General features: G+C 35.7%; 1 protein-coding gene across 9 annotated transcripts in view; it reads left to right on the top strand.

Annotated features, from left to right (window-relative positions):
* KANSL1L (KAT8 regulatory NSL complex subunit 1 like) overlaps positions 1-26492 on the top strand; it is a 134043-nt gene that overhangs the window by 66080 nt on the left and 41471 nt on the right. For 4 of the 9 annotated variants that reach the window (XM_042950000.1, XM_042950007.1, XM_042950002.1 and 1 more), the window contains exons 6-7: positions 5508-5712; positions 8235-8300. In XM_042950000.1, coding sequence (XP_042805934.1) covers positions 5508-5712; positions 8235-8300 — 271 coding nt within the window. The remainder of the gene's footprint in view (positions 1-5507; positions 5713-8234; positions 8301-26492) is intronic. The other 5 variants (XM_042950005.1, XM_042950009.1, XM_042950008.1 and 2 more) reach the window with 3 other exon arrangements.

Below are 26492 nucleotides of genomic sequence, written 5' to 3'. Positions count from 1 at the left end.
AAAATATTGAAAAAGTGGAAATCATATTGTTCAGAGTGTATTTCTTTTCTGTCATTTTATACATTATTTTCATAGTTGAGCTCTATTAGAAGCACTTTTAGATGTTATTTTAACATTATATCTGAAGCTTTTTCTACTTAAAATATTTCCTTTCCATTTTAATGTCTGCATTAAGATATACTTTATTTCTTGAGAATAGGTATATATCTAATTAGAATGCTGTTTTACATTGTACTTCAAAACATTTTCTTATTGCTAGAGTTGAAGAGACTTGTATTTTTGAGTAAGGGGTACAGTTCTTCTAATTAATACCTAGAGTAGGGGAAATGACCTGGCAAAAGTACAGTTTTCTCTGTACCAGATTAATGCCTGTTACCTTGATCTTGATTCATTGGTCATTTGAGAGAGGTGTTTTACTTTTGCTGCTTGGAAGACAAGTAATGCCCCTAGTGAACCATTTTAGTAAGTTTATGTAAGCCCTATTTTATGTAATTTATTTTAAATTGGTTAATGCCATCCTGAATGTCATTGAGTTGAGTGTATGATGCATTCATTTCTCCAAATACTATCAAGGGAAAACAAGATAGTAAATTCAACTATCAGCAGGATGTTGCTACCGTTAATACTACCACCAAGATAACACCCAAAATCTAATAGGTGTCCCTATATCTTTAGATTGTTTTATTTATTGTGAAATAAGTACATAATATTAGCAGGAAATGATTTTGATAGTGACTTCTGGGCCTTTGGTTCCTGTAGTAATGAAAGTATAGGAATATACTGTTAAAATTGACTTTAAGTTTTCCATTTATACTCTGTACAAGCAAATTGAATGCAATATATTATCCATAAATATATTAACTGCCAAGATTTTCTAGGATTTTAATAGAAAACCAGTGATTTCAGAAAGTCATTAAATAACTATTAGAGAAATTAGTGTTAATGTGAATTCACAACTTTCTAATTATTAGATAAAGCTCTCAGTCATTTTGCACTTTTTAGATTAGAAGAAATTTTTTAGACTTGATTGATGCCTTTTTCTTTTTACAAATCAGAACATCTTATAGTTCTCATCAGCTTTTTCTTATAAATTTATGTTGGACATACTTGACTATAAGATGAAATAAGATATGTCATATTTTACTACCAACAACTACCTTTTGTAAACCAAAGAGAGATTTAGAATAGAACTCAAGGCCATCTGAATATATATCTTTCTAATAAAAGCTCTCTCATAACCTTCTGTTTAGAACTTATTTTGGCTCTTAGGTTAAAGTGTTCAATGTCTACTCATTCACTAAGCTGATTATTTAGGTGTAGTGTGTGTTGTCCATGCACCGTATATAAGCACAGAGCTGGAATGATAAATGTGTATTTCTCTATTCAGTAAGTGTTTATTGAGCATCTGCAGTATGCAAGGTACAATATCAGGAACTTCTGATACAAGGGTAACAAAACAGACACACTCCCTGTACTACTTACAGTCTAGAAAGCAAGACCGTCATTAATCAGATAATCATACAAATGAATGCAAAATTATCACCATGAAAAATGCTGTGGCGGACAGGTGAACAGTGCTATCAGAGCTCAAAAGGGGTTGACCTAGTCTTTGGAAAGAGCATAGCAGGATAAGATTTGTTTTCCCACAAGATTGGTATACAAGGGACTGAAGGGGGAAAAGTGTGGATGAGGGAGACTAGTTAGAAGCTATTGGAGTATTTCTGGACACAAGCTTGGATTAGGGAAATGAGTGACAGTGGAAATGGAGAAAGATGTAAACCCACCCTCACTGCTCTCCCTTCTCAATTATTTAATTCATTTTAAAGCCAAATTATGCTATCTGCCTAGAAAACAGAAAGGATCTATCCTTTGAGGGATTTTTTCTTATTTTTGAGAGAGGGAGAGAGCAAGTGTGCATGTGAGTGGGGGAAGGAGAGAGAGAGAGAGAGAGAGAGAGAGAGAGAGAGAGGGAGAGAGGGAGAGAGGGAGAGAGGGAGAGAGGGAGAGAGGGAGAGAGGGAGAGAGGGGGAGGGAGGATCTGAAGAGGAGTCTGTGCTGACAAAAGAGAGCCTGATGTCGGGCCCAAACTCAGGAACTGTGAGATCATGGCCTGAGCTTAAGTCAGAGACTTAACTGACTGAGCCATCCAGGTGCCCCAAAGGGATTTTTATTATTCTCTGAGTGATAGCTTCCAGTTGGAAATCTACAGAAGTATAATTTATTGCCTCACCTGCTACTATCCCACTTACAAGTTTGTGATTTCAAAAGTTCAGTGATAATTGTATATTAATACTTATTGATATTGTCTTGATAATTATAACATGACAGTACCTTATGGTGACCCATTGCATCCTTTGTTTCTGGGGTTCCCAGGGTGTACCTACAACTCAGTGTGAACATTAAGCCTTCTCTTACTGAAATGTTTTTTTCCCCTGTCCTGGGATTTTGCCTCCATGTCCTCCTCCTCCTCCCAATATTATAATAGCTCTCTCTCTTTTTTTTTTTTTCTAAGAATGTCACGTGATGATGATGTCTTATATTGGTTTATTAATGATATCTTTGTTTTAAATTCTTATGTAATGCTTAATTACTAGATATTATCTCCTGATAAAAAAGCTTTATGTTATAGAGTTACTTGAGCAGGGTTGTTGTCTTCCAAATTCCCTCATTTTTCTCTTGTTCTGGTTTTCATTGAGTTTAATTGATTGACTCTCTCTTTAATGTAAAACACTGTGGAAAATAAGTGAATTTATCAGTAATTTATAATAACCCTTTACAATAACCTCATTAATTATTTATAAAATTGGTTTATGTACCAAATGAGCTTTGGTGAGAATAATGTGTTTTACACATTAGTTATGAAATAAACAGATTTCACATCTTTGAATTTCAGTACATTTCCCCATTTATTTGGGAAGGATAATTTTTTTTTTAATTTTAGAGAGCATGCAAGTGGGGAGAGGGGGAGAGGGAGAAGGAGAGGGAGGGAGGGAGGGAGAGAGAGAGAGAGTGAGGGAGAAAATCCTAAGCAGGACTCAATACCAGGACCCTAGGATCATGACTTGAGCCAAAATCAGGAGTTGGATGCTCAACAGACTGAGCCACCCAGGCACCCCGAGAAGAATAAATTTTGATGACACTTTGCAAGGATGCTTAACAGAGAGTGTTGAAAGTCATTAAGGAAGAATTGTCTACAGCTAGGAACATACTTAATTTAAAAAAACAAAACTTTTTTCCCCTTGATGGTATTGTGTCAGTCACTTGAGAAACTTGAAAATACAACAACATTTAGTGAACAAGTGGCATGTTTTCTGTTTATCTTTAACCCAACCTGTAAGCCTCTAGCCAGTTCAAAAGCTGTTTGCTGTCAGTCTATAAAGAGATTGTGGTTCCCTTCTTTAGGGCTAAGTCTCCTGTGGGTAGGGGAACTAAGGACTCATTAACAACTAAAGAATTGTAAATAGAGGGCCAGGTTAACAGTGCGTCAGGGTCCTGGAATAAAAGCTCTTAATATTCTGTAGATATTACAAAACCTGTCTCTTTTAAGGAACCAATATACCTATCTGCCTAAAGGTATTTCTAACTTGCCAGAAGAACCTCTTTTTGTGACCTGCCTTCCTGGATCCTAGCATCCTGACTTGATGACTTCTTAAGTCAACCAGCTTCTGAAACCTGTCTTCTTCCTGACCTGACACTTCTGTGCCAGCCCTGTGCCCAATTTGATATTCCTATCATCTATACCTTCTGCTCACCCTTGACATGATAGCCTGACTCCATGGCTGTTTCTCAAGAGAAGACTATGACTGACCGCTGATACACTTGTTACAGAAAATAACTTCAGGATATGAGATTGGACCTGTTAATTTGAGAGTAGTGTTATATCTTAAATCTTTCTCAGAAGATCTTTAGAATGCTTACAAACTGGGACTTAAGACATTTTTGACTAGGGCTCTCTGAAGACTAAAGATTTTAAAAGTGAAATAGATAATTATTATCAGCTCTTTTCCCTAAACTGGTTTGGCCAGTAGTACATATTCAAGTATTTGTTGAATGTATGATAGTCCCCAAATTTCATATTTAATTCTTTTTGGTGTCACCAACAAAAGCCATTCAGGTACCTTTATATCTGAGTTAATACTGTGTAAAGCAGTTTTGAATTACTTGCTTTTTATGTACAAGCTATTAATATTTTATAGCAGCCATAAAGATGATTGAAAACTAATGGTGCTACTATAGAAAAACAATATTTTATATTTACTGTTAAACACCAATTCTACTTAAACCAAATAGCATATTTAGAACTTACATGATGATTAGCAGTACAACACATAACACATTCACTTGTTGATGTTAGAATACTGGAGTACCTGGCTGGCTCACTCTGTAGCACATGCGACTCTTGATCTTAGGATAATGAGTTCGAGCCCCACGATGGGTATAGAGATTACTTAAAAATAAAATCTTGGGGCACCTGGGTGGCTCAGTCGGTTGAGCGTCTGACTTCGGCTCAGGTCATGATCTCACAGTTCGTGGGTTCGAGCCCCGCATCAGGCTCTGTGCTGACCGCTTGCTCAGAGCCTGAAGCCTGCTTCAGATTCTACGTCTCCTACTCTCTCTGCCCCTCCCCCGTTCATGCTTTGTCTCACTCCATGTAAAATAAATAAATAAATAAATAAATAAATAAATAAATAAATAAAAATAATAAAATAAAATCTTAAAAAAAATAAAAAACTAAATTGACTAGCTTCTGTCTATATAAACAAGGTTGAAATTGGTATATTATAGTGCCTGAAAAAATTATTTTATATATAATATACTGTATAAATGAAATTAAATTTGTGTGGCATTGAGCATTAACTTCCTCTTGCTATTCTGATTTTAAAAATATTTAAATATAATGTTTAAAAATTAATACGAAGCATAATGATGACATTAATATTGCTTATTTTTATGTGTAGCTTGTGTGATCTATTTCAGTTTATAGTTGTAGCTTCTATACCATCAGAAGTTTTAAAAAGTTCCTAAAACATAGTAGGATGCATGTTTGTTTCAGAATTCATGGAGATGGTATGTAGTGTTTATTTCAGAGCAACTAATGATTTTCAGTATGGGATTTTAGCCCTTTTCAGACTAATAATCTTATGTAATTTCACCCACATGCAAAAAACATATGATGTAAATAGTTACAACAGTATGCAACATGCGCAAATTATTAATTTACAGTGAACATTTACGTTGCACCAGCGAACTCATGTGAGCATTTCTAACGTATGGGATTTTTGTTTTGCAGGAGGAAATAGAAGTAGAAATTATTTTCACAACTTGAATATGTAATTCCCCATTAATATCAATTCTTTTGCCAATTGTTACCACAAAATTGGCTAAAATGAATACTCTTCTGTCCTAATAGATCAAGGCAATTTACATTTAGTTTTCTTTGTCTTTTTTGTTTGTTTGTTTGTTTTGTTTTATTCCCTCCACTCCCCAATTATTTCATGGCATTTCAGTGCTTCAGAGAATTTAGATGAGCTCTCTTCCTCCAGTAGCTGGTTACTTAACCAGAAGCACAGTAAGAAAAGGAGAAAAGACAGGACAAGATTGAAATCTCCATCCTTGACTATCATGAGTGCAGCAGCTCGAACAAGGCCACTTCAGAGTTTCCACAAACGAAAACTCTACCGATTGAGCCCTACTTTTTATTGGACTCCACAGGTAAGGCTGCCTATGGGGAAACATAAAGATTTTATCATCAGTATATTTCACATACAAGAGGGTATGGATTGTACCTGGTTACTTAGAATAATTACATCTAGAAAGCTTTAAATATATAGTTTATAAATCATGTAGGTATTGATAATATCTAAGTGGAATTAGTAATTTTTTAACATAGCAGTGTATTCTGAAACTTCTCACATCTCCATTTTTTTAAATGCACTGTTATGTTTAAACCAATTTGAAGGAATATTACATATCATGGTTATTTAAAAATTTTACTGTTAAGGGTAATAAAGAAAACACAAGTGTACTACGTATTTGTCCTTTGCTTAGTAAAGAAAAAAGTAAAGAAAATCTATATAGCTGTCAGTTATTTTGTAGGAAATGGCATTGCTCTCCTTTTTAGGTTTGGTATTTGTTAATTCTTTTGAGCACGCCTTTTTCTTTTTCTGGAATATAAGCAATGCAAGTTTATGTATCCGTGCTTATACTTTTTATAATTAAAATGTACTTCATTAAAGCCATTCATTTTAAAAATCATATTTTTCACTTGTTCACAAAATGTTAAGTATGCATCTTTCAGTGCATATCTGAACAAACTGTGGTAAAGGGAAGATGAGTTACCTCTAGTTTTTGTTATATGACCTGCTTTTTTTCTATTACATTTTTAAATACTATGTCAAAGGAAAGAAATGATACTATCATTTAATATTGTTTCTGATTATTACTATATTAACTATTAAATATATTTAACTATTTTAAATATATTTGTATAAAAATCAAGATGCTTGTTTCATTAGAAACCAATTTTAAATTTGGTTTTATAGGCTCCAATTTTAAATAGAAATGTGCATTCTGACAAATTAGTTTTTATTAATAGGTTGATTTTTACCATTTAAGTAGTTTAGATTTTATTACTATTTCCCAACTTGAAAATATTTTTTTAAAACTTAGGTTTGTTTCAGAATTTTAAGAAATTCTGCGTAATCAACCAAATAGGAAAATATTTTTTATTTAAAGTTTTTATATACAAAATCACATTTTATTTTTATTTTTAAAGATGCTGTAAACAATAATATTTTTGAAATTGATTTTGTAATTTCAGAATTATAAGTAGAATTGTCTAAAATATTGAGCATATGACTATGCCAAAATATTCTGACTGGAAGGAATTTGCTTGAGTAATTTTGGAGATTTGCTAGATGTTGCTGGAATACTTCATATACCCTGACATTGTAAACGTGGGCCTTTGTACAGCAAACAAATGAAGAAATAAGTGTCACATTATTGTTACTGGTAGACCATATACTTTATCATATTCCATTCACAATGCCAAGTATTTTCAATACATTATTATTTATTATTATCTCAAAATATAACCATGCAGTATTGTTAATCCCCTCTTTAGATACAAAAGTTGAAGTGCAGAGAGATTAAGTAATTTACCCAAGGTCACACACCTAGTAAGCACTAAGTCTGATTCCAAAGCCCATGTTCTTACCCAGTGTATTGATAATGCCAAAAATAGACCAAATCTTTTGTGCTTTTGAAATCAGTAAAGACACTATATTTGGGGATTGAGGGAAGGGGCTTATCTGGTTAGAAGTATTCAGAAATGCATCATAAAATACGGGTTTTGAAAGATAAACAGAATTTTGAAAAGTCATAGGAGAGGTAGAGAAAGAATTTTAATAGAAACAGAGATGAGAAAATGATGGAAAATAGAAAATGCCCCCACCCCTAATTTATCCTCCAAATTGCCAGGAAAATAGTTATTTGCCTTTCTAAACTTAATAAATGTCCTTTCTCTCCGGAAGGCTTCCTTGACATCCCTGTAGTGGGATATTAATACAATAAATACCTTATGTTATGAAAATAGTCCATTTTTAATAATCATTTATTTTTCTGTCTTCTCATTACACGTTCTTAGAGAATAGAGAGTATATATTTCTGACCCTACAGAGCTTTGAATAATAACTGTCCCTGTAACATATGCTCAATATATAATTGCTTAATTTTTTTTGAGAGAGAGCAAGTGCGTGCACGAGAGAAAAAGGGCACATGAGCAAGAGCAGGGGAGGGGCAGAGGGAGTAGGAGCGAGAGAATCCCAGACAGTCTCTGTGCTGTCAGCACAGAACCCAACACAGGGCTTGATCTCACGACCATGAGATCATGACCTGAGCCGAAATTAAGAGTCAGACGTTTAACCTGCAGAGCCACCCAGGTGCCCCTAAATAATTGTTTAATGTGTGAAAGAATTAATGTAATGGATATAAGAGGTTATTTAAAAGGTAATGAAGAATGAGAATGAGTGTGTGTATGTGTTTGTGTCCTCAATTTGCTTTGTGAAGGGGTCTTAGTATGTAATGTCCAATAGAATTTTCTTGTAATGATGGAAATGTTCTATGAATACTTGTTCTGTCCAATATGGTAGTAACTAAATACATTTAGCACATGAAATGTGGCTAGTGCAACTGAGGGACTGAACTTTTAATTTTATCTATTTTGATTTAAATAGCCACATATGGATACTGACTACCAAATTGGATATGACTGGTCTAGACTTGTACTTACCCTGACAGCAGTGAGTAACATATGGCCCTCATTCTTGTTTTCTAATACTATTCCCTACTGAGAGGAAACAGGGATCTTTGGAGAAATGGTCAGTCTCCAGACACGGGGAACAGAAGGTGTAAGATGAGCCTGGAACATCTCAAAGTTACCAGAAGGCAAGGAAATATTACAAAAAAAAAAAAAAAAAAAAAAAAAATGATGGGCATGTCAAAAGAACCCAGAAGCTAGTTTGAAGAGGCTGTGCTGCTGGCCAAATTTAGGGCTATTTGAGCATCAAAATAACTAAGGACAGTAGTGAACCATTGAAGAAATAGGAAACCATGAGTCCACACTACTGTTAGATCGATAGATAAAAAGGAGAAAGGAAGGACTTTTCTGTATAGTAGGTTGCTGATTAATAAATGTGGAGTGAGCCCAAGTAGAGAATTATTGCAGTATTCATAGTAAAGACTGATTGGGCAAGAGTCATCAATAGGTGGTCAAAACTAACATAGCCTATGAAAAGGATACAGTATCGCTATGGAGTATTTTGGCCAGGGATGCATGGCCTGAATATAATTATAAGGAAATATTAGACAAAGCCAAAATCAGCAACATGTTGTTAAGAAATTGTGAAAACTGGCCTGTATTCTTTTTTTTTTTTTAACAATTTTTTTTAAGTTTATTTTTTTATTTTGAGAGAGAAAGAGAGCACAAGCAGGGAGGGGAAGAGAGAGAGGGAGAGAGAGAATCCCAAGCAGGCTCCACACTGTCAGTGTGGCTCCCGATGCAGAGCTTGAACTCATGAACCGTGAGATCGCAACCTGAGCTGAGGTCAAGAGCCAGACGCTTAGCTGATTGAGCCACCCAGGTGCCCCAGCTAGCCTGTATTCTTTTTAAAAAAGTCAATGTTGTGAAAGGCAAGAAAGACTAAGGGAATATTTTAGATTAAAAGAGTTTAAAAAGATATATGACAGTTAAAGAAATATTTGATCCAGATTAGAATTATCTTGGGAGGGGGGAGAGAGGGGGGATTCTTGGGTATTAAGAAAACTGTACAGTTGTACTATGGTAGATTATATAAAAATATTGTATCACTGTATCAGTATTAAATGTGGTAACTGTTTTGCCATTATGTAAGAAAATATCCTTATTTTAAATGCACATTGAAATATTAAGGGATAAAGTGGCTAAGGCATCCATTTTATGTAATAAATTAACTCCTGTGCATGTAGAATGGTACTAGCCATGTAGCATCCTTGGCAGAGTTGAGAAAATAATTATTTAAATTACTTTTTATAGCACTTAACTCTCTAGCAGAGTACTGGCTATAAAAAGCTTATATAAAGACAATGGAGAAGTAGGAGTCCTCTGCTACTACGTAGCATATAGTAATTGGCTGATCCTCACTTTCATTGCAACAACTACATGTATAAATTGCAGAGAAAAAAATCATACTAGTAAAGACATTAGGAAGACTTCTGGTTTCAGCTCCAGCACATAAGGACCCTGGAAGTCATCACTGCTACCCTTACAGTAAGAGAAAGGTGAACAAACTGAAAATCACTGCTTTTCCATGGTCCCATCAAAGAATTAAGGCTATAGGACAAATTGCCACCCTGAAATACGGAAAGAAAAGCAACTTCAGAGAGCTACAGCCAAGATGTGCTCTCCTAGAGCAGAAGCCACAGTAACCATTAACTAAACTGTTAGGAACACTTACATGGTAACTTGGATGAATTATTTGAGGCTGAGTGTGGATTACCTTGAGATTAAAAAACTCCTAGGTACTCCTGTCTTAAAAGTCCCCCCGCAACACTTTCATGGGCTTTACTTCTACGACCCCACAAGGTTCTCATAATGAAGAGCTAAGAAGAATCCTTAGTGGCTTAAGTATGGAAAGGGAAGAGATAACTTTTATGAAATGAGTTCAGAGCATTGTCTGTAACACAGCTTTTCTTCCAGTGGAAAGACTTCAGTAAAGTCTTACTTTGCCTGGGAGAAAAGCATTTTCCCACTGCTGCCCCCCTATAGAGGCAATGAGTGTAGAAAATAAGAAACACTTGTTTAAGTAGACCCACTAAAAGACGATTTAATTGTAAGAATATAGTACATTATGCTACTGTGGTAGGTAGGCTTCCTTTTGTTCTTTTTTCTTTAAAAAAATTTTTTTAATGTTTTATTTATATTTGAGACTGAGAGGGACAGAGCATGAGCAGGGGAGGGGCAGAGAGAGAGGGAGACACAGAATCCAAAGCAGGCTGTCATCACAGAGTCCAGCGCGGGGTTGGAACCCACAAACCGTGAGATCATGACCTGAGCCAAAGTTGGGTGCTTAACTGACTGAGTGACCCAAGCACCACCCCCCCTTTTTTTTTAAAGTAGGCTCCATGCCCAACATGGGGCATGAACTCATGACCCTGATCAAGAGTCACAGGCTCTACTGACTGAGCCAGCCAGGCACCCCTTGTATGCTTCCTTTTCCTCACACTTTACCACCATACCAACAAGTTTCTGGTACTATAACAGTAGGGTACAGCTGCAAAGCATAGACTTTCTCTGAGGAGGAGTGCTTAAGAAGTCAAAAATTAACAGGGAGACAAAGACACTAGAGGAATTTTGAGGCCTCTGGCACCTACAACTATATTAGCCATTAAACACCGCCCACGCTTAGCCAGATTAACGTAATGCTTCACAGTAAAATTCTCTTTACATCAGAGCACCTGGCTGGCTCAGATGGAGGGGCATGCAGCTGTTGATCTCCAGGTTGTGAGTTCAAGCCCTATGTTGGGTATAGATTACTGGAAAAAAAAAAAACAAAAAACCACACATTCTGTTTACCTCCAGTCCTATTACCTGATACATCATATCCAGCTTTCAACAAAAATTACAAGGCATGCTAGGAAAAACACACTCTGACAAGACAAGGAAACCATCAGAACCAGGCTCACAGGGGTGCCAAGATGGCTCAGTCAGTTAAGCATCCGACTTGGGCTCAGGTCATGATCTCACAGTTTGTGAGTTCAAGCCCTGCATCAGGCTGTGTGCTGACAGCTTGGAGCCTGGAGCCTGCTTCACATTCTGTGTGTTCCCCTCTCTCTCCCCCACTCATGCTTCTCTCTCTCTCAAAAATAAACATCAAAAAAATTTTTTTAATATTAAAAAAAAAAGAACCAGGCTCAAATATGACAAAGATACTGAAATTCTCTTAAATAAGTATGATTAATATGTTAAAGTCTTTAATAGATTTAAGTAGAAAACAGGTAAGACTATATGGGTAATGTAAGCAGAGAAATGTAAACTTTTAAGAATCAAAAGTAAATGCTAGAAATCAAAAACACTGTAACCTAAATGAAGCATTCATTTCATGGCCTCATCTATAGACTGGACATGGCTGAGGAAAGAATCAGCAAGCTTGGGTAAGTCAAACTGAAGCTTTGCAATCTGAAATGCAAAGAGAAAAATGAATGAAAAAACAGAATAGCACATTCAAGAACCTTGGGGTAATTTCAGAAGGTCTATCAGGATATGTAGTTGGAACAAGGAAGAGAAAAAGAATGGAGCAAAAAAATATTTGAAGTAATAATACATGAGAATTTTATAAAGTTAATGACCAGCACCAAACCATATATCCAGAAAACTCAAGCAGGAGAACATCAAGCAGGATAAATACCTAAAAAACAACAGAAGTAACAAAAAATAAAATACTTAGGTATAACATATTCAAACTGCAGAAGACCAAAGACAGAAAATCTTGAGGAAAGGCAGAGGAAAAACAAAAATAAAAACAAAAACTCTTACCTATAGAAGAACAAGTATAAGAATTGCAGCTGACTTCTCATCAGAAACCATGTAAGCAGAGAGTAGAATGAAATATTCAAAGTGTTGAAAGAAAAAAAAAAAAAAAACAACTAGTGGGCATAATTGTGTCTCCCCACAAAAAAACCTGTCCATGCCCTAACTCTTGGTATCTATGAATGTTATGGATTGATTTGTGTCCATCAGAATTTATATGTTGAAGTGCTAACCCCTAGTATTTCAGAATTTGAGCCTATTTGGAAAAAGGGTTGTTGTAGATATAATTAGTTAAGATGAGGTTATTGGGATGAGCCCTAATCCCATATGACTGATGTCTTTATAAAAAGGAAAATTCAGGGACACCAGGGTGGCTGAGTCGGTTAAGCGTCCGACTTCCGCCCAGGTCATGATCTCATGGTTTGTAGTTTGAGCCCCGCGTCAGGCTCTCTACTGACAGCTAGGAGACTAGAGCCTGCTTTGGATCTGTGTCTCCCTCTCTCTCTGCCCTTCCCCCACTTTTCACTCTGTCTCTCTCAAAAATAAATAAACAATAAAAAAATTTTTTTTAAAAAGGAAAATTCAGAAATGGATGCATGTACACAGGGTGATGGTCATGTGAAGATGAAGACTGAGATCAGAGTTATTCTTCAATTAACCAAGGAACACCAAAGATTGGAAGAAAAAAAAGAAGCTAGGGGAGAGGCATGGAAAGATTCTTCCTTCTTTCCAAAAGAAACCGATTTTATTGACAGCTTGATCTGACTTCTAGCCACCAGAAATAGGAAACAGTAAGTCTGTTGTTTCAACCACTTGGTTGTGGTACCTTGTTATTGCAGACTTAGCAAACTAATACAGTAACTTATTTGGAAACAGGGTCATTATAGATGTAATTAAGTTAAAGATCTTGAGATAACATAATTTGGGATTTAGGATAGGCCTATGACTAGTGTTTTCGTAAAATAAGGAGAGATTTGAGGCACAGAGAAGGCTATGTAAAGACGGAAGCAGAGATTGGAATTATATTACCACAACCCAAGGAACACCAGGAGCCACCGGAAGCTGAAAGAGGCAAGGAACAATTCTCCCACAGAGCCTTCAAAGGAAACTCAGCCCTGCCAATACCTGTTTTGGACATTTGGCCTCCAAAACTGTCAGAAAATAAACTTTTGTGGTTTTGAGTCACCCAATTTGTGGCCATTTATTATGACATCCCTAGGAAACTAATACAGAGTTTGGTACCAGGGAGTAGGATGCCGCACTAACAAGTACATAAAATTGTTGAAGCAATTTTGGAATTATGTAATGAGTAGAGGCTGGAAGAATTTTGAGGTGAGCCTAGATTCTGATGAGAGTTCAGAAATAAGTGAAGAGGATGGAAGACAAAGGTACTTCTGATGAGATTTTAGAAAGATTAGAAACTAGAAGAAAGATGATCTTTGTTATAAAGTGGTGGAAAACTTGGCTGAAAATACTCTGTTGAATGGAAAATAGAACCTATAAGCATTGAACTCTTGGGTATTTAGCTTACAAAATTATCAAAGTATGGAATTTACAGTGTAGTTTCTTCTTGCTATTTATAGTAAAATATTAGAAGAAATGGATAAGTTGAGGAAGCAATTGTTAACCAAAAAGGAAGCAGAAATTGATAATTTGGAAAGTTTTCATTCTGTTGCCAAAACCAAACAAAAACCATGTACTCTGTCTTGGAGAGAATTCAGGGGGTGTGGCTGGACAGACTTTTCCTGAAGAGATTAGGCATAGGACCTACTCACAGATCCAGTCAACCATCTTAGTAGAAGTCAAAGAATAAAGATGAGGCTATCCATAAAAGACCTGGAGGGCACCCTCTTGTCTAATGACATGGATCATCTTGACATAACAAGGTTTTTGAGAATTTTATATTAGCAAAAACAGTATCAGCTTAGACTAAAAAGGGCACAGACTGGATGAAAGAAAGTTATTGGATCCCGAAAATTTTATAGGCAGGAAATAGGCAAGAGAGCTACCTACTCAGCTACAAATATGTACTACCCTAAAAAAAAAAAAAAGAAAAAGAAAAAAAAAAAAAAAAGGTGAATCATAGACCTGAAGGTGAGAGGAAAACATTAAAGCTAGAAGAAAACATAGGAAAATACCTTCCTGTCTTTCTTAATCAGGACACAAACAACAATAAAAGAAAAAATTAATTTAGACTCTGTTAAAATTATTAACTTATTTATATAAAAGGTAGCATTAAGAAAGTCAAAGTATACACTGAAGAAAAAGATTTTGTATCTTGAATATATATATATGTATACACACACATATATATGTGTGTATACATATATATATATATATATGCATTTTAAACTAATAAAACAAGAAAAAGACCAACAGTCCAATTAAAAATAGGCATAAACAGTTGTACACTTTTTGAAAATGTTTGTTTATTTTGAGAAAGAGCAAGAGCATATGAGCAGTAGAGGGGCAGAAAGAGAGAGGGAGACTCCCAAGCAGGCTCTGCACTTGTGGGGCTCGAACCCACAAACTGCGAGATCATGACCTGAGCTGAAACCAAGAGTCCAATGCTCAACCAATTGAGCCACCCAGGTGTCCCAGAGTTGTACACTTTAAAATGGTCAAAATCATAAATTTTATGTGTATTTTACCACAAGAACTTCTTTTAAGTAAAAAAGAAAGGCGTAAGTTATGAACAGATCTTTCATAAAAGAGGATATCCAAATGGCCAATACACATATGAAAATGTTTTTAAAATCATTACTCATCAAGGAAATGCAATTAAAATTACAACAAGATACCACTACATACGCCTACCCTTCTAATAGCAAATCCACTTTTAGGAACTTTCCTCAGAGAAATGAATACTTATGTACACAAAAATACTTGTGTTAAGAGTGACCATAACAGCTTTACTCATTAAAGCCCTGAACAGAAAGCAGTCTCAATGTCCCATCAGCAGGAGAATTGTGGTGTATATACATATAGCAATAAAAAAGATGGACTACTGATACAAAAATATGTATCTCCCAGACATTATGTTGAGTGAAAGGAAAGAGTACATAGTCTCTGATAAATACAGACAAAACTTAACTAGTGGTAATATAAATTAGAATTGTGGTGACTTTTATACGGAGGATGGGAGTTGATCAGCAAAGGATGTAACCAAGGTTTTTGGGTGGTTGGAACTGCTTCATATCTTGATCGAAGTGGTGATGTGGTTACCAGGTATATACATATGTAAAATGTTATGTTAGGTATGTTCTTCATCATAGCAGTGGGCCTGGGTCTGCTGCTACACCTTCAGAGTTACCCCATCCTTTTTTATTTTTATGATCTACTGTTACATAATAAACTATTCTAAAATTTAGTGATTTAAAACAATTATTTTTCATAATTCTGTGAATTGCCTGAATGGTTCTTTCAGTCTTGTCTAAGGTCTCTCATACAGTTGTAATAAGATGGTGATGAATCGGAATCATTTGGAGGCTGGAATGGACTGGTGATCTGGGCTTCTTTTTCTTTTTTATGTAGTCTCAGGCCTTTCCATGTGGACTTTCACATGGTTTCTTTAGCAGAGTAGTTTTACATGGTGGCTCAGCCTCTCCAAAATGCAAATATGAAAGCTGCCAGCTCTTCTTAAGAGTTAGGCCTAGAACTAGGATAGAGCTTTTTTGTTCAATTTCTCGGGTAAAGCAAATCAGTGTGAGATTTAATATGGGAGGGACTATTCAAGGGCTAGAATACCAGGAGGGAGACATGGTTCATTGGAAGCCATCAGTGGAGGCTAACTACTATAGTTCATTTCTGTTTCCTATTTATTGACCTCTCAATATGTAAAAATCACGTAATCTTTTTCCTGAAGATCCCTGTGTCTCATCTTGTTACCTCATTAAGCTCAGGCTTAAAAGTCCTGAATTTTATCATATTAAATGATGGTCAGGTACCTGAATTGAGAGGGTTTTTTTTTAGTTTTTCTATTTTATTTTCCTAGGTAAACTCTACTCCTAATGTGGGGCTCACACTCATGACCTGGAGATCAAGAGTCACATGCTCTATCGACTGAGCCCACCAGGCATCCCTGAAATGAGACTTTTTAGGTGTAGGTCCATCGTGTGTGGTTCTTTGGGTATAGCTCAAGTATGGCTCCTCTGGATTAAAAGACTATTAACTTGTGAACTAATATTATTACTTGCTTTACACATACCCAACATACAATAGTGAGACAGGTGATAATCAGAATAGACACTCTGCTCAGATGGGGAATGGGAGGAATAGAACAGTTCTGAAATACAGAATTAGGCACATGTTACAGGTTTGTTGATGTGGGTCTGTTTCTCTGGAAGTGGTTCCTTGTGGCTGCTATGTCTGCCCTCTGGGCTCTTGACTACATTCTCTGTCATTTTTTCTTTTCCATACAAAAAATCCCCTTTTGGGGGCTCCTGGGTGGCTCAGTTGGTTAAGCATCCAACTTTGGCTCAGGTCATGATCTTATGGTTCATGAGTTTGAGCCCTGTGTCAGGTCTGCTGACAGCTCAGAGCCTGGAGCCTGCTTCAGATTCTGTGTCTCCCTCTCTCTGCCCCTCCCCCACTTGCACACTGCCTCTGTCTCTGAAAAATAAACAAATATTACAATTTTTAAACACTTTTTTGCGTGTGTGTTTTCTCAGCATGTCACTGACTGAAAAAAGCTGAAGGCCCAAAGTCCTTTTAATTTTGAACTATTTCTTAATCCGAGTTCAAGTCCTTGAAACTTTGTAGACTCCTTATGTATCGCATGAAAATAAACTCTGCTGAACAAAAGTCATATCTATAAATCTTTTCAAGAAAGGTCCTTCTCATTTTGTACTTTGTGTGGTGCAGGGGGACAATACCCTTAGGATCCTTAGAAGCACTTTCGGCTAGCTGAGAAGATCATTGAGAAACACCTTTAAGATTCTTAGAAACCTTTGGGGCGCCTGACTGGCTCAGTCCATAGAGCATGAGACTCTTGATCTTGGAGCTATAAATTCAAGCCCCGTGTTGGGTATAGAGATTACTTAAAAATCTTACAAGAAAAAAAAAATCTTAGAAACCTTCTTATCTAAGATTTATCTTAGGATTTATCAGCATGCCTCAAACCTTTGTAAGGTCTTAACAAAGAGTCTTGCAGTCTCACCTGTGAGATCTTGATACTGAGGCCAGTTTTACTGGCAAAGTTTCCTGGGTTTGGTCTTTGAATTGGTATCATTTTCTTTGTTGCGTGTGAACCTTTTGCTCTCTGGAGTGGCCAGAAACCAGCAACAATCTTAACTGTTTGAACCAGCAAGTCTTGGTTCTGTATTTCCTCTAAACTGTTTGAAAACTTAACAGCTCCTTTTTGAGCTCGCCCTATTACATCCATAATTTATCATAGGCAACTAAATGAAACCAATTGGTACTTCGAAAATTCTGCCTAGAAACCTCCTTAGCCAGATCTATGAGTTCATCATGTACCCTCTTTATCCTCCACGTTTCTACAGGCAACGGTTACACTACTTTTTCTGCCAGAACAATAAAGATGAAAGAAATAAAGGTGTAAGAATTGAAATGATTATTTAGAATCCTTGTTTGCAGAGGTTATGATTCCTTTGCTGGGCAAAATTAATAAAAAGCATAAATTAGTATATATTTTTTTGTGATTTTGCCATTTTTTCAATACCCGTCTCTAATGAGAATGTCAAATAATCATAGCTAATATTTATTAAGGAATTATATGCAAGGCATTGTTTTAACTTATAAATGCTTTACATTTATTTCTTATTTAATGTACCCCATTTTATATTGGGAAACTGAAGTGCACCTAGAATGCAAAAATACACATATTTAGCACTATTTAAATAAATGGAAGTAAGGAGCACCTGGGTGGCTCAGTTGGTTAAGCATCTGATTCTTGGTTTTGGCTCAGGTCATGATCTCATCGGGCTCTGTGTTGGCAGCACGGAGCCTGCTTGGGATTCTCTCTCTCCCTCTCTCTTTGCCCCTTCCCTGCTTATGCTCTCTTGCTTTCTCTCTCAAAATAAAAAAATAAACATTTAAAAAAATAAGAGGAGGGGCACCTCAGTGGCTCAGTTGGTTAAGCGTCCGACTTTGGCTCAGGTCATAATCTCAAGGTTCATGGGTTCAAGCACCACATCTGGCTCTATGCTGACAGGTCAGAGCCTGGAACCTGCTTCAGATTGTGTCTGCCTCCCTCCTTCCCTCCCTCTCTCTTGGTTTGACCTGTCTCTCTCTGCCCCTCCCCCACTCATGCTCACTCTCTTTCTCTCTCTCTCTCACTCTCAAAAATAAATAAACATTAAAACAACTTTTTAATTAAAATAAATGGGAATACAATTTTGTAATTTTCTTTTAAATGTTAAGACTGAATCTTAACACTATTTCTTTTATGAACTTCAGTAAAACTCCTTCCTGTGAAATCTCATAGCAACAATTGTTAAAATCCATGTAGTTTCTAAAGCTATTTTATTTTTTTTGGCCTTCTTCTTCTAGCTGAATCACATATTTTTCTGTCTAATCTTTATTCATTACTAAGAAACTATCCTTAGAGAATCTATGCCTTTTTATGCTTGGTATAATATTGCTTGATCTATCTGAAGTATAGAAATACCTTCAGATTCGGGAAAACGCATTGACAGGCATAGATATGAATATGTTTTCCAGAATACTCAAGTACAAGTCTTAAAACGTAAATGTAGCCACAAGCTTGCTTTAAAGTACAATTTCACTTTTAATTAAGAATTAAAGAAAAACACTATTTGGCCATAATATGCTTCTTCAGCCTCTTCTTTATAAGAGTATCAATCACCATGCAACCTTAGGCCCTACCTTGTTAGTGTCTCAGCCTTTGGTTAACAGGAACCACCCTGATGAACTCCCGTCAGGGGAGTTCTCTGTCCCACTAGGATAAAAGGACAGAGGTTTCTGTCATCCAAGGTTACAATTCTGGGTACAGTTTTCTATAGAAACAGGTTGTGGGTAATTGGGCATAAATAGTATATATAGGGTGCTAATCATAACAAGAATTCTATTTTAAGTTAGAGTAGTGATTTTATTTTATTTTAAGATTTTAGTAAAAATAAGTGAGCAAGAATAAACTGATAAATTTATTCAGTTGGTTAGATTAGAGGTTATTTTATATGAAACTGATAAAAGTATAGATGGTTTGCCTGGGAATAGGGAAAGGAGGTGGTTGAAAAGCCCAAAGTTTATTTGGTTATGCTCCCAACCACTTTCCATATTTGGGACTGACAGTGGTGGTGATTATTTCTTCCCCATTAATACTTACAGCTCCTTGGGTACAAAGTATAGATCACTGTACTGTAAATATCAATATATTACCTAGGCAAAATTTTTAAATACATGAAACTTTATTTGTGGGACCCCACCTGTCTTCTGTCATCCCTTTTCCTCTATGGTGTCTCCCATCCCCTTGGTGTCTAGTGCTCTCATGTAAGGGTCCTGCTTACCCATAGTATTCTTTAAGTTTTCTAACTTAGTATTTTTTTTCTTTTTTTCTCCTTGCCTTTTTGCAAATATAACTAACCTGTGTTGTCTCTAGGTGACCCTGCTAATCTCTGGTAAACTATTTAGCAATGATCTTGTCAATCTAAAGAATGCTATTTTCATTATGAGAAGTCCTACACAAGTAGTAAATTAAATATAAAATAGTCACATAGGGCTATGGCATGTGCTGGATGGGAAACTGTTATGAACAGGAGAATTTTTTTCATTTTTCATAAATTTTAACATGCAAACTAAGAACCATTTCATATATATTTATGGTAACAGCTTTATGTTGTAGGCCTAACATATTTGCAAATTGAGGTAAAATTTATAATTAAGAATAAATATTAGGAGCACCTGGGTGGCTCAGTCAGTTAAACGTCCGACTTCTGCTCAGGTCATGATCTCGTGGTTCATGAATTTGAGTCCCGCACTGGGCTCTGTGCTGACAGCTCAGAGCCTGGAGCCTGCTTCAGATTCTGTGTCTCCCTCTCTATGCCCTGCCCACTTGTTCTCTCGCTTGCTTGTGCTCTCTCAAAAATGAATATAAAAATTTTTTTTAAAAAGAATAAATATAACCCTTATGAAATAAGGAAGAACTATTTCTGTATTTTATTTATCTACTATGTATTTATTTTTCTCCCTTCACCCATTTTACTTATTCTTCCCACTCCCTTTCCCAATGGCAACAATCAGTTTGTTCTCTGTATGTTTACATCATTTTTGGTTTCATTTGTTCATTTGTTTTGTTTTTTAGATTCTACATATATGTGAAATCATATGGTATGTGACTCTGACTTATTTCACTTAGGCCCATCTATGTTGTTGAAAATGGCAAGAATTCATTATATTTTTCTGGCTGAGTGTGTATATAAATATACATACCACATCTTTATCCATTCACCTATCAATGGACACTTAGGTTGCTTCCATATCTTGGGTATTGTAAATAATGCTGCAACAAACATAGGAGTGCATATATCTTTTTGAATTAGTGTTTCTGTTTTCTTTGGGTAAATACCAAGAAGTGGAATTACTGGGTTGTATGGTATTTCTATTTTTAATTTTTTGAGAAACCTCCATACTGTTTTTCATAGTAGCTGCAGCACTTTACTTTCCCAGCAATGGTGCACGAGGTTTCCATTTTCTCCACATCCTGGCCAACACTTGTTATGTGTTGTCTTTTTTATATTAGCCATTCTAATTGGTATGAGGTGATAACTCATTTTGATTTTGATTTTCATTTCCCTGATAATTAATGATGTCGAATGCCTTTTCATGTGTCTGTTGGCCATCCGTATGTCTTCTTTGGAAAAATGCCTATTCAAGGTCCTGTGTTCATTTTTTAAAAATTTAATTCCAATGTAGTTAATATACATTGTTATATTAGTTTCAGGTGTACAATGTAGTGATTCAGCAGCTCCATATATTACTTAGTGCTCATCAAGATAAGTGTATTTTTAATCCTTTTCACCTGTTGCACCCTTACCCCACCCGCTCCCCTCTGGTAACCATCTGTTTGTTCTCTATAGTTTAAGAGTCTGTTTTGGTTTGTCTCTTTTTTTTCTTTTATTTGTTTTGTTTTGTTTCTTAAATTCCACATATGGGTGAAATTATATGGTATTTGTCTTTTTCTGGCTTATTTTGCTTAGCATTATACTCTCTAGATCTATCCATATTGTGCCTGTGTTCATTTTAAAAATCATATTATTTTTTTGGTGTTGAGTTACATGGGTTTTTTAATATATTTTGGATATTTGCCCCTTAGAACTATTCCTATTACAAGCTCTGTTATTCTGTGTTCTTTTATATATTTCTCAAGGCAAATTTGTCTAAGTAGTGTTTCTTGGTATTGATAGTCAGTTCTCATCTTTGTTATTTTTATAGATTTCAGATCCAAGGTGGGTGGCTTAATAATACAAGTAAGGCATATACGTTAATGTGTATATAATAAATTTTCCATTTTAAAGTTTTCATTTAGTTTTTAAATTGTGGAATGATTAGCTTTATACGCTTTATGTGCATTCAGGCTATTTTTGTAAGCAAATAATTTAAGAATTTTAAAGGAAAATAAAGACCTGGTTTTACAGAAATTGAAGTTCCTGTTGGGGCAATAAGGCACAAATGTGCAAATTAAAATGTAATGCAAGGGATAAATTTCGGCAAATTGAGATATAGTCTACTCTTCTGCATTAAGGGCAGGAAGAAGAAAAATGTGAATTGAGGTAACAAAATAAGTTAATTTCATGGTATAGGAAGTGTCTGCTTAAATGAAGAAGAGGAGATGTCTTGAGGCCCTGAATGTATTCTTACTTAGCTGGGAGACTGGCTTTTCCTCTTCTGTGCCATCCTGACTTCAGCTCTACCTGCTGGAGCATCTGCTCTAGATAGTGGAAGTATGTTGGTTGAAGATTTTCTCACCATGCTGCAACAGTTCTGTGCTCCTGGGTTTTATGGGTTGACTCAGAAATGCATAGAATGTATGACCTTATTTCTTTGAGAAAAGATGCTTTATGTAATTGTAGATAAATCTGGAAGGTATCAAATTCTAGAGAGCCAAAAAATTATTTCCTAGGGGGAAGTAACACTTTTTAGTAGTCTCATGCATGGGTTCTGGAAGACATATTGTTTGGATTGAAATCTTAGTTCTTCTTCTTAATAGTGTGTGGTATTGTCTAAATCACTCATTGCCTCATTTTCCTTACCCATAAACGTAGGGTTACTTTCATGTGGCTATATTCAGTTGGAGGGTCTGTTCAGCTAGAAGATTCTAGCCTCACCTACTTATCTGGAGGATAAGTAGTGCTGGATGTTGCCTGAGAAGACTCAACTCTCCTTCTTGTGGCCTTTCATTGTGTAGTAGCTAAGGATGGCTTCCCTAACATGGCACTTCAGGACAGTATTCCAAGATAGCAGAGAAGTTGCAAGTTTTGAGGCCTAGGCCCTGGGTCTCAACAACCTCATCTCCACTGCATTTGATGGTGGAGCAAAGCCAGTCACATGGCGGCCCAGATTTAAAGAGGTGGAGAAATAGACTTTACCTTTCGGAGGTAACTGCAGCGAAGGGGTATGCATATATATAGCAATAGGAGGAATTTGTGGCCGTTAAGCATTCATCCATTTGGGGTCTACCTTGGGGCAACGAGTAACCTCAAATTAAGACATCAGCTGAATTCAGTGAAAAAAAGGGAAAAAAATAGGGTTACCATTTATAGTTGGGTTGATACTAAATAAGATAAAATATTTGAGAGGTGCCTCGATGGCTCAGTCGGGGACTTAGTCGGGTAAGCGTGTGATTTTGGCTCAGGTCATGATCTCACGATTCGTAGGTTCGAGCTCCGCGTCAGGCTCTGTGCTGACAGCTCAGAGCCTGGAGCCTGCTTCGGATTCTGTGTCTCCCTCTCTCTTTGCCCCTCTCCTGCCCTGTCTCTCTCTGTCTCTCAAAAAGGAATAAACATTTAAAAAATGTAAATAAGGTAACATATTTTAAAGGTACTCAGCTCAATGGCTGGCAGGTTAAATCCTCATCAGTTGTGAATGATGATGACAACAACTGTGATTCGGTGATTATGCCAACACTCGGTAATCAGTGATGGTTGTGTGGGGAAGTAAAATGATCAAAGTATTGTTTTTGAAAGCTTGACTTGGTGCCTTTGAACAAGACAATTTGCCCTGGGAAGGGATTGGAGAAACAGATCAATTAAAGAGGCTCCTAGGTTCCTATAGTAGTCCAGATGTAAGGTTACAAAGAGTGGAATGAACCAGATTATATATATATATATATATATAATATATATATATTATATATATTATATATATTAATATATAATATATATTTTATATTAATATATTATATATTATATATTAATATATAATATATATTATATTAATATATAATATATTTTATATTAATATATAATATATTTTATATATATTAATATATATATATATATAAAACAGTTCAAAGAAGAAATGACTATTCTTAAGTGATTTGATATGATAAAAGAAAAATCTTAGGAGTGGAAGAGGAGGCACTTATGGTATTGCTGAATCCATTTTGTAAAATGCCAAGTCATAGAGTAACACTTCTATCAGGGATTAAACAGCAGTAGAACATGTGCCAAATCTGGCTTTCAACTTAATGTCATCTGAGTCACAATTCTATCAACTCCATTTTGAAGTGGATGAGTGAAACCTTCTTCCACAACACAAGTAAGCAAACCTTAAGTCATTTGCTTTAAATGTGTATAGTCCTTGATTATATCTTTTTTCTTTATAGCTCATTCTCCTTTATTCTTTCAAGCCACTGAAGAAAGGCAAATATTCCCCACCTCTTCTCCTGCCTACTCAATTGACTGGTATTGGACATTGGCTGTCTGAAGTGCTATTTGAGAGAGTTTGACGTCTTGGCTTGGGGAGGGAATGCTATAGTTAATTTTCAATGTTTGCCACAAATGAGGGAAAGAATGGTAATAGACATGCTATATTATTTGCCATTTCTGTACTAGGGTGCCATTATATCAACATTAACATGTTCAAATGAGTAATATACTTTCTATATTACCTAGAAAGTAATAAATATGTGCAGTGCTGTTTTGTTTATAGATCACTTGCATATGGAATTCAGGAGTTGCTTAGCAAATGGAGATAATGTATCTTTAGGTTCTTAAAAATATTAGGGAAAATGAGCCAGTGCTAGTTTGCACACTGCTTAATAATATTTATTTAAAAAAAAATCTGTTAAAATGTTAAATCTTGTAGTAGCTTTGTTCACTTTCATAAATTTTTTAGGAAAAGAACCTGAAAGCTTAAGTTTGCTGATTTTTTTTTAACCATTTAAAACATTTCTAAAGAATGAAACATTGTTCATTACTTCACTAAAAGGTGATTTTTTGGCCCTCACCACACCTTCTTATTCCTATTGCTTATTCTTATTACTCTCTTTTTGCCTTTCCTCTTGAAGGGCTATGAAAATGAATAATACAGATATGTAACCAGTCCTCCTGCAGATTTCTTGGAAATTAAAAACACACTGTCCTTTTTATGACCACAATGGAGTCCTTACAAAGATTAAAATATTTAAATTATCTAAGAAATAGTAGATACCTAGAGTTTCAGTAATGTAAAGTAAATCAGAATTATGACTTTTTTAACAGTATCTACAGAAGAAAAAGATATACAAATCTTCTAAAGTTTTCTACTGTTTTTAAGAGCAACTTTAATTTGACTTCTATTGCTGCTATACCTTAGAGCTGGTCATTTTCCAGCTTTATTACTCAGTCAAGATGGTTCTTATTGGGTTCTGTATATACATCCTAGCTTCTTGCCTATACAATATCAACTTTACCTTTCTTTCTTTAACTTTCTTCCCAGGGCGCCTGGGTGGCTCAGTTGGCTAAGTGTTCGACTCCAGCTCAGGTCTTGATCTCACGGTTTGTGAGTTCAAGCCCTGTGCCGGGGTCTGTGCTGACAGCTCAGACTCTGGTTCCTGCTTCGCATTCTGTATCTCCTTATCTCTCTGCTTCTCCCCGACGCATACTCTGTCTTTTTCTCTCTCAAAAATAAACATTTAAAAAAATGAAAAAAAAAAATAGAGCCCTAAATTATACACATAGTGGCAGTGTGTTCTGCTAAAAAATACGTCTTATAAAAATAGAGAAAAAGAGTAACTCTCTGTCCTTAAATTTGAAAAATAATGTAAAATGGACAAAGTCCTTAAAATTATGTAGCATATCAAAGGTGAATAAAAAATCAGCCTGAATACTTTATAACCATTAAAGAAGTTTAATCCATAATTAAAATTCTTCTCAAGAGAGGGGTGCCTGGATGGCTCAGGTGGTTGAGCATCCAACTCTTGATTTTGGCTCAGGTCATGATCCCCAGGTCGTGGGATCAAGCCCCACATCGGGCTCCAGGCTGAGCGTGAGCTGCTTAAGATTCTCTCTTTCCCTGTCTCTCTTTGCCCCTCTCCCCTGCTTGCTCTCTCTCTCCAAAATTAAAAAAAAAAAAAAAAAAAAATTCTTTTTACAAAAAAAACTTGAATTAAGATGACTTCATTAAATATCAGATGCTAGTGAATAATCAAGGAAAATATTCCAAACTTATGCAAACTCAGAGAAAAGAAATTGAGTCTAATATACATAAATACATAAATAACATAAATAACGTTTACATAAATAACACGGGCAGTAAGAAAAGGAAAATTTTAGGCTGATCTCTGTTATAAATGGAGATGGAGAAATTCTAGACAAAATCCTAACATTTAGCAATATATAAAACCCAGCAATGTATAAAATGAATATGACCTCTTGACAAAGCTGGCTTCATACCAGAAATGCATGATTAGTTTAACATTAGGAATAAATTAGTTTACTGCTTAGGTAAAAGTGGATTTAGGCAAAAAACCATTTGATTAGTACAGAAAACATGATTTGAATATATTACTTGTATCTTCATGATAAAAACTCTGGAATAGAAAGTTACATTCCTTTTTTTCCTTAAGAGTTTATTTTTAAATTTTATATTCCTTTTTTAAAATTAAAAAAATTTACTCTCTACACCCATTGTGGAGCTCAAACTTTCACCCCAATATAAATTGTTGCATTCTCTACTGACTAAGCCAGCCAGATGCCCCAAAAGTTACATTTTTACTCTGATTTTTAAAAACTTATCTAGGGGCACCTGGGTGGTTCAGTTGGTTGAGCGTCCAACTTCAGCTCAGGTCATGATCTCACAGTCTGTGAGTTCGAGCCCCATGTCAGGCTCTGTGCTGACAGCTCAGAGCCTGGAGCCTGCTTCGGATTCTGTGTCTCCCTCTCTGCCCCTCCCCTGCTCATGCTCTGTCTCTTTCTGTCTCAAAAATAAATAAAAACATTAAAAAAATTTTTTTAATAATAAAAAAATA

Source organism: Panthera leo, chromosome C1 (assembly GCF_018350215.1).
Source record: "Panthera leo isolate Ple1 chromosome C1, P.leo_Ple1_pat1.1, whole genome shotgun sequence".
Taxonomy (NCBI): Eukaryota; Metazoa; Chordata; class Mammalia; order Carnivora; family Felidae; genus Panthera; species Panthera leo.
The sequence above is the reverse complement of the archived record's forward strand: the minus strand, read 5'-3'. Positions and strand labels throughout refer to the sequence as shown.